A 9,749-nucleotide genomic window follows, 5' to 3' on the forward strand; every position below is an offset into this window, starting at 1 on the left:
AAAATGTTTTCAAAAACTCGCATAAACAAATAATATTTTCAATCTACCTTAAGTAGTGAGTGATTATTGTTATTTTCTAGATGAACGAGGAAATGACACAACCTAAGGGACAAGGTCGTGTAGCTAGTAAGAGTAGCTCTTTGGCCTTTTGGGTACCATCCCTAATTACAAAAGTTTTGTATCTGTTTTTTTGTGAGTAACACCCCAAGTTGGTTTATGGTGATTAACTGCAAAAAGAGTAAACATAATTAGAGTCTAATGCATATAAAAATCAAAGGAAAGGCATACACCAATTAGATCTAAAACTAGACTACTACTTTGAATTTCCTATTGTGCGGATATGGGAAGATGTGAAACTTGCTTCTTCAATCACTCATATGGATAAGAAATAGAAGGCTTCCTCGATTACATGCTTCTTGAGCATGTAGAAATGGTGCAACTCCAAAATACTCCAATACAACTTGTACAAATGAGTGCAAAGGAAGTCACCTTGCTTCACATGATAAACTTCAAGAAAAATGATAATTATTGAAAGTAAAATACAAAATTTAGAGTACAAAAAGAAAAAGAAAAAGAAAGATTCAACTAAGATAAACTACTAAACTAAAAGTTTTAATCAGATAAAAGTTAATAAGAAAAAAAGAAATAACTTACACAAAAAGAGAGAAAAATAAAACATATAAGATATAATGAAGCTAAAGATAATTTGGATGAATATTACAATGAGAAACTTATAGGGAAAAAAAAAAAAAAACAAGATTGCTATGAAAATTGAGAGGTTTACAATAATAATAAAGCTATTGCTTTTACATTTCAAGAAAATAAACACTAATATGTGTTTATATCACATTGATTTTTGTTTTGTTCAACTAAAAAATAATACATGTCATTATTTTTCCACGGAATTTGATTTGATTAATAAAAAACAAAATATTAAACTTAATAAATTAATAGTCACACATATCCTGCACGTTTACTTATATTTCTATGGTCGCATGCAAGTTTTCGCAAACATATTCAATATATCTTGTCTCGTTTTCAACCCATATCCATCTCACCTACACCTTTTTGACCTAATTTGAAGTTGATTTAGACCATCCATTTGTCAGCTCTAAATGCACTAAAATGGCCTACTTAAACAGTCTCACATATTTTAATAGTATTATACATATAATTTTATGTATAAATAATAAATTATTATTATATAATTAGATTGATAAAAATTAAAAATAAAATAATAATTAATTATATGATAATATATTATTATTTATATATAAAAATTATTCGTATAGTTTTATTACATATATTTTACATAATATTTGTTCATAAGAGCTTGATTTAAACTTTTGCTTTTTATTATTAAAATAATAAAACGTCGGTGGGTATCCTTACTATAAATTTATTACTTATTTTTAATTTAGGACAATGCTACATTATATATTTTGAGTATACAAAAAAAATATATATATAAAATATATTATCATATAATTAGATGTTATTTTATCTTTAATTTAAAATTACTGAATTATATAACTTAATCATATGATAATATGTTATTTGTATACTAATTTTATGTATTCAAAATATGTACTAATAATTTTATTATTTTATTTATTGTCATTGAAATATTTGTAAGGTAACGTTTGGTTTAGAGAATGTTTTATTATCAAAATTTAAAGATTTTCTTACCTTGAGTATTACGGGGTAAAATTTGATAAAGTTGTAGGTATGAATAATTATTATGTTTAGTTAGAGTTAATAAAAAACTCTTAGTATATTATTTTACTTAAAGACCTTTGTGTATAATTAATCTAAAATATTTTTTATATTATTTGTTATATGAATTGAAAATAAAATTATTTTTATCTCAAAAAATTAATAAATAATGATATAGTTATAATAAAATCAAAATTACATTAATAATATTTTAATATCTAAAATAAAGATAATAATCAAAGTATCTTTTATATTATTTGTTATATTACCATCGATAATAAATAAGGGATAAAATCCAATACTACTTATAAATTAAATAAAATAATATAAATAATAAAAATAAATTATAAGAGTAAGCTTTAATTCCCGTCTAACTAAAGGCTCCTGTAAGTCTTTTGGCCTTTCATAACTAAACCTAAGTGTAAGCAAGCCAAAGTCTTCTCTCTGCTTCCTTCCGCTTTCGCTCTGCTACTCAAACCAGACAATGCTGAAACCCTCATTTTGGTCGCCTTCAATCTCACCAGTCTCTCATTTGGCTCGCTTTTCTTGTCTCTTTCACTCCACGTAAGTCCTCTCTTTTTCTTATACTCCTTCTTCGATCTGACCCACCAAGAAAGTTCACTTGCCGGGGAACCTTCATTTTATTTATTTTTTGTTTGGTTTCTTTTTACTGGAATTGAGAGTTGAAAATACAGCAAAGAAACAGTGAAGTCGTTGAGATTTGAATTAGGGTTTTATGTGGTTTTTTTGGTCTCCTGAAAACTTAAATTTTGTAATCGTTTGGATTATTGTGACTTTGGCGTTGAAATTTGAAGTGGGGTTAGGTTTAGTTTCTGCAGTTAGTGGGGGGATTGAAAATAAATTAAGGTATATCGTAGTATATAATTTATCTACTGAAGGCTTAAAACTTTTAATTGTTTGAGACTTTGAGTTATTGTGAGTTTGGCGTTAAACTTTGAAGTAGGTTTGGTTTAGATTCTGCAACTAGTGATCGGATTGAGAATGAATTTAATTATATTATGGTAATAAACTGGTTCGTGCTGATTAACAGATAGTTGTGTTTCTTTGAGATTTAGATGTCAATTTGCTGTTATAACTGCTAGATGCAATTTAACTAGTGTCATGTTTAATGATTATGAAATGACTTTATTATTAAGATATCCACAATACAATATGAATGCTTTTAAGTGGTTGATTTATATATTATTTATGTTTTAGTTTTATTTTAGGTTGCCAAATATTGGGACTCTGACTACCTTGCGAAAGTTGTAGAAGTATTTTATAAGTGCATTGACAATCGTCTAGTCAATTGATTATGGTTTATCTGTACTAGGTAGCTAATGGATATATTTTCTATGCCTTTTCATTTGAGTCTTTAGTCTCTCATTGATTTGCGCAGGTGAGATTCTTAGAGGCTAGAGACTGAGGTATCAAACTAGGTAGTGCCATATGTGCTTTAGTTCTATGTGTCTTAATAAGAGTACATTTACATGGCTGCTAATATTAAATATAATTTTTCTGCAGTATTTTAACAAGGTCAATCATGGAGGGATTTTCAAGTGCATTCAAAAGTGACTGATGCGATTACTTTTGCAATGGCATTCTATCCTTCCACATGAAAATTATTGGATTTTTGCACAAATTAATGGATTGTTTCATTTTGTTTGAGTGGAGACGATCCAAAAAATTTGACATAGCACTATAAAACCTAAGTCATAGTTCAAGACAACGGAATCCCAACCTACTGAGTAGCTTTGGCTAAATTTTTGGTCCTCAACGGGCCAAGCCAAGTGAGCAGCTGGGGAGACATGTCATAATTGCTAAAACAATACAACAGTGTTTATTCCTGTTGCCCTTTAGAGATAATGGAAGTCTTTCTCCTGCTATGATGAAATGAAGAATGGGCCTGCAAGCTATAGCATATATTTGCCATTGAAAATTGAATTGATTCTTATGTGTGATTCTTTGTTGATCATATGCTAATTTTGCTCTTGTAGTTGCTTGTAAAGAGAGAGAGCATGCTAGAAAAGCTTGAAAGATTGTGGTGCATGCGACCCTCTTTTGATGTATGAAAGTTACTAGCAGGTTATGGAGTGCAATGTAAAGTTATCCAGTTTGTGCTGGTTTGGATGTGGAAATTGGACATATATTTCTTGCTTGTGGTGCCAATTCTTTTGTATGATTAGGGTTAGATTCGAGCTGAACCAAACTCGAGCTCAGGCTCGTTGAGCTCAGGTCGTTGAGCTCGAACTCTGTTCGAGTTCGGTTCGGCTCGTTTCGAATTCGAGTTTTTAATTAATTCGTTATTAAAACGATGTTGTTTTAATACATATTGATCAAAACAACATTTTTTTATATCAAAATTTTTAATTTATAAATTTTAACAAGCAAGCTCGAGCTAGAAAATATTGGCTTGAGCTGGCTCGTTTCGAGCTCGTTCGAGCCGAGTTTGAGCTCGAGCTTGAATAGGCTCGGTTCGAATCCAGCCCTATGTATGATATTGGGGAAAGATAATTGAATGCCATCCCTAGTCATAGAAGTGGCGGTTTGCTTTTGAGGTGGAAGACGCTTTATTTACATGCCAAATGAGTAGTTTTTGGAGCCTGGTACTTACGAGGAAATTGATGTGAAATTAGGTCATTCACAGTTGGCTTGTACAACTAAGAGATGCCTTTTGTTCTGTAGCATTTGTCCGGTGATTGGTAGTTTTTCTTATTTTTAATTGATTTTACACTTCTAAGAAATGATTTTTAACTTAATTTGGAGGATGGCTTATGGTATATCTTCTTGCTATAACATGACTATTATTTTGCTAAATCTAATCTATTATTGATCTAGTTAAAGTTTTTTAATTCAAGTTGGATTTTTGGGATAGCTTCAAGAACTGCCCCTTCAGTTCTAATTTCCTGTGGTATCTTTCATTTATTATAGAAAAAAGTTGTTTATTGTCCATTTTTAAGATCCTTATTTATTTTCCTATCCAGAAACTGAAAAAAGTGATACATTTTAAAACTCAAATATTGGGACTTTTATATTTGAGAGCTAATTTTTTTGAACTTCTTAAGTATTATGACTTGTAAGGAGTTGCTAATTATTGTAGGCATCAGATGTAACTTCTTGCTTGCAGTTTCAGAGTAGAGTCTTTTCTACATGGTCTATATATTTGCTCTTTCCCGAATATCTGGTACTAGTCCTTGAAATGTAAGTTATTTTTCTGGCTTTGTCTGTTGACACTACAAGTGTTAGGATGACCTGTAGAATTTATTGTGTAATGTCTCTGACTTGAAAATTGTTCTGGGATCAAATATTTGCTCAACACTTTGAACTATTTGAACAGTTGCTTATTTGAGAAACAAAAGAATTTAAATGATGAATATGGATATTGTATTATTTGCCTCTGTTAAGACATTGTTTTTGTACTTCAGATTATACTGCTTTTGATCAAAGTGAGGCTGGACATACTTCTGTAAAGTGATGAGTGGAGGTAGCATAAAACACAATTCTAAATGGGATATGAAAGAAGAGTCCCAACATTCATATGATAATGTGCAAGACAATGCTTGGTCTCGGAAAGCAGGTATGTCTTTTCATGACAAAGAATTGCGTTCTGGATGGTTTTCTCCCAAGGGTGGTGGCTATAGTAGTGGACACAAGTGGTCTGCTAGGGAAGATAACATGCTGAAATCAAGGCGTGATTTGCAAGTTTCATCTAGGGAACCTTTGCCTGGTAGCAGAGGTTCTCAGAAGGAGGATTGCATTGGTGACTATCGGGAATGTTTCAGAGCCACAAGTACATGGGATGGAGAAGGGAATTACAGCATGGAAATGTCTCCTGGCCTGGATGATTGGAGACAGCAAATTCGTCACCACTCCCCAAGAAGTGATTGGAATGGACCTCACAGGTGATTATCTTCTTAATGGAACATTTCAGGACAAAATGAATTTCCTTTTGTACATATTTTATTCTTATCTTGATTTTCCTTTGTGCTTGTAATTTGTTTCATCATATATATGGTACAATTGATTTGTTTTATACTACTTTCCTCGATGATATTAAAAACTCTGAGCGCAAACTTTCTCTTCCTTTCTATTCTTCTAACTGAAATCATTATGGTTGTGCTTTTTCTTGGTTTTATTTATCTCTTTTAAAGTCTTAATTTGTTCATGATTTTTTCTTGTTAGTTTTATTTGTATACTTGATTTGTCTATTCTGTTGTATGTTTGGTGCCAGGAGTTTTCCTATAAATAATGTGGTATATGAAATCTAATTTTGGCAGTGTATGTTTTCCCTCTGTGAGATGTGTCGGAATTAATTGATTTCTTTACATCTGCCTTCTTTGATGTTATGTGCAGAAGTAGAAGCTGCAGCCGAAGCAGGAGCCGCAGCCGAAGTTTGAATCGGAGTAGAAGCCCAGTTTGTGGATTTAGACAAGAATTGGGCATCTATGTCAGAAACAGGGAAAGATCAGGAGTATCAGCTAAATTTTGTAAAGATTTTGCTGCTGGGAGATGTAGGAGAGGAAAAAGTTGTCTATTTTCTCATCATAGCAGTGAAAATTATGAAGAGAGTAGGGAAAGTAGACATAGGAAAGCTGGAGCTCCTAAGTATTTCATTCCTCATCAATCTAGGGAGTATCCAATACGATGTGGAAGAAACAGGGATGCATCTTTGGAGCGGGGAGGTGACCATGATTCCCACAAGAAAGGTGATATTCCCTGCAAATTCTTTGCTGCAGGAATTTGTCGAAACGGGAAATACTGCAGGTTTTCTCATAGTGTTCAGGCCTTTGCAAGTCCTAACAAAAGGTCACGGGTTGACAACTTGGTGCAGCAGAGCCACAATTTAGATGGCACAGATAAATTATGGAACGGTCCAACATGGAGCAACTCAAGCACTTTCACAGATGCTGTAAAGTTGAGTGATGAAAAAAATGAAAGGATGGCTGACAAAAGGGCAAGGGATGATAGGTGGTCACAGAGCCATAATTCAGATGATGTGGAGAGGGTATGGGATAGTAAAAAATGGGGTGGTAAAGATAAACTGCCAGATACTGGAAAATTGATTGAGGATCACAATGAAAGAATGGAATCCCTAGAACCAAGGTTTTCTGCCTGGTCTATGGAATCTAGATGGCCTCACAGCTTGGATGAGAATGCAGTATGTGCTGACCAAACAGGAGTTGGACAAGGAGTAGTTGATAGCAACAATATGGAAGCCCTTCAATGTAAGATGAAAAATTCTACTGTTGGCATGGGAGTTCCTGAATCAGGAGTTACTGAAAAATTGCTTGGTGATATGGAGATGTCTCCTGTGTGGAATTATAGAGTGCAGCCTTCCAACCATGCACTTAAAGAAGAGCATGGTCATATAACTCAGAGTTCACAATCTCTAGCTCTTGGTGATACCTCTGTACTCAGTCATGAACAGGAAATAAATTGTGATGTTTCAGGTCAGTTGCATGATGCAGCTTCGTCTGTGCAACCGATGATAATTGAAAAGCCTTACTTCAAGCATGACTATAATCAGAGAGCAGGTGGCGGTGTTGCATTGTGTGGCAGTGATAAGAATGCCTTTGGAAGAACTGCCACTTCACACATTGATCTAAATTTTTCTGCTAACCTCTTGCCAACACAAAGCTTTGATCAGAATGGCCAAATTCCAAGTGCTCTACCCTTCTCAAGCTTAAATTCCTTTGGACAAAATCAAGGTGCAGTCACTTCTGAACCTTCTGGAGGACATATAAAAATTCCTCAAACTCACACAACGTTTCTGGAGGAAAAATCAATCAACAAACCAGGCATTTTAGATAAAAGTGCATCACAGTTTAGTTCTGGAATTAAGCCAGCTCAAGATGTGGTTGGCGGTGAAAAGCTCACTGAGCTTTCAGCCTCTCTTGTTCAGTTTCTTGGAAATCAGCAGCAGTTACCCCAACTTTATACTGCTCTTAATTCCCCTAATCTGGTGCAAGTGTCTTCATCTGTGAATGCTGAAGGTTCTCTTGAGCCAGATTCTGCTGTGACCAATCAGCAGAATGAAACCATTAAATCTCAATCGCAGTATGATCCTTTATGTGATAGCATTGACTCCAAGAAGCAGAATGCTGTTGACCTCCCACTGTTTATAATAAAGTCTGTCGGACAGAAAAGCGCTGTGGATGTAAAGCCAGAGATTCCTAATGGTGGTTCAGAAGAACCATCTCACAAGAGCCAAATATCAATACAGGTGGAACCAGATGCAGATTGCAAGATCAGTAACAACAGTGGTGGAGTGGAGGCTGAGGAAACCAAGAAAGCACAAGTAAATCAATTTGTTCTAGAGAATGATACTGTGTGGAAAATAGATGGTGATGACACGGATGATGATGAAGGTAGAAAAAGGAAGGATGCTAAGGAAAGTAAGGAACCTAGAGCGATTCGCACATTTAAATTTGCACTGGTGGAGTTTGTTAAGGAGATCCTGAAACCTACATGGAAAGAAGGTCAAGTTACCAAAGATGCTTACAAAAACATAGTGAAGAAAGTAGTTGATAAAGTTACTGGTACTATGCAGGAGGCTGCTAATATTCCTCAAACACAAGAAAAAATTAACCAATATCTGGCATTTTCGAAACCAAAGCTTAGCAAACTTGTTCACGTGAGTTCACGCACACAACCTTCTCTTTTCTTTGTGTGTCAAAAAACCTAATTATTACATAATTTTATAACCATGGCAGGCATACGTGGACAAATTTCAAAAGGGCTAAGTAAATGGAGCTGGAACTATCATGATGCAATTTTTATGGTTCTTCCAGTGTTGAGGAAGCCACCAATGGTTTTCTGAGGCAATTATATGCTTCTGCAGCTCCTCAACTGGTTATTTCTTTAACCCATTATGTATTTTAAATGTTGGAAACAAGGTTTGCTTAGTTCTAACTCACAGTGTAGATATATGGCAGTCCTGTTTCTTTCTTTTCTTTTTTGTTTAATATTTGGCATTCGATCGTTTTCATGATGGTTCCATATAGCGCTATATTATGATCATTGTGATTGTAGAACTGGTTGACATATGGTTATTTACTAACTTTCAACATACTTTTTCTTATGAACAATACACTCTTTGCCTTCAAATAATTAATCTGGTCCTTCAGAATTTGATGTGTGATCACTGTTTTAGCACAATAATAATAATAATAATAATTATAATAATAATAATAATAGTAATAATAATAATAATAATAGTAATAATAATTACAATAATTCAGCTTGCTTGTTAGGTCAGAAACATGAAGCAGGTTTGGAGAAGGATTAATGGAGAAAGTTTGCATTCTCTTTCAACTGTTTGATTTGGATAGGCCTAGAATTTTTTTTTAGTGTAGTTACTAGATTAGGCTTTGCAAAAGTACTTGGCTAGGAATCTTTGTGTATGGGATTGGGTTGGGGGAATGATACGGGGTGGATTTGAGCCGATTTGACTTGGGTTTGATTGCCAGCTAAGCTTGTTCAAACTTGAGACAAACTATATTGGGTCATGCACGAGCTTGAACCATTGGGCATTCGGCTTGATAGGCTCACAAATGCGAAAAAACAATATCATTTTATTGTTGGAAGATCTGATTTATTTCAAATTTATGAAGTATTGATTTAATATAGGAGATCATGTAAAGAATTATTACAATATTATATTTCTATTTTACTTCCATTTATTTCCTTTTGTATAAATTGTACTTTTTTAAAACGTTTGTAACATCTTTGTATGATTTCCTTTAATGAATGAATAGAAATTGTGGGAAATTTTATTCAAACCAAGAAACCACTGCATGTTGTGTATGCAAAATTTGAACTTGTTTTTATTTTTTCCTCTAATTTTTATCCACAATCGTGGATACATGTGAATACTGATGAAGGTACATCTAGAATAATCTTTTTGGAAAATAATCTCTATACTCCTATCTTGATGGTGATGACTAAGCTCATGGAAATATTATCAAAACCTCATCGAAAATTTCAGACCAAAGTTATCTCTATCACATAACTTGTTGGAAAAGACTAAGTTG

General features: G+C 33.5%; 1 protein-coding gene across 4 annotated transcripts; it reads left to right on the forward strand.

The window, feature by feature from the left end:
- Positions 1-2,097: 2,097 nt before the first annotated feature.
- Positions 2,098-8,804, forward strand: LOC123221382 (zinc finger CCCH domain-containing protein 38-like). 4 transcript variants are annotated; one of them, XM_044644244.1, is made up of 6 exons: positions 2,098-2,280; positions 3,116-3,155; positions 3,241-3,801; positions 5,142-5,618; positions 6,070-8,350; positions 8,430-8,804. In XM_044644244.1, the coding sequence occupies exons 4-6, from the start codon at positions 5,191-5,193 to the stop codon at positions 8,457-8,459; spliced, it is 2,739 nt and encodes a 912-aa protein (XP_044500179.1). In that variant the 5' UTR covers positions 2,098-2,280; positions 3,116-3,155; positions 3,241-3,801; positions 5,142-5,190; the 3' UTR covers positions 8,460-8,804. The 4 variants fall into 4 exon arrangements, with proteins under 4 accessions (XP_044500179.1, XP_044500185.1, XP_044500174.1 ...); XM_044644250.1 differs by lacking the exon at positions 3,116-3,155; XM_044644239.1 differs by lacking the exons at positions 3,116-3,155; positions 3,241-3,801.
- Positions 8,805-9,749: the final 945 nt, after the last annotated feature.

The sequence above is a fragment of the Mangifera indica genome, chromosome 1 (genome assembly GCF_011075055.1).
Source record: "Mangifera indica cultivar Alphonso chromosome 1, CATAS_Mindica_2.1, whole genome shotgun sequence".
Lineage (NCBI taxonomy): Eukaryota > Viridiplantae > Streptophyta > Magnoliopsida > Sapindales > Anacardiaceae > Mangifera > Mangifera indica.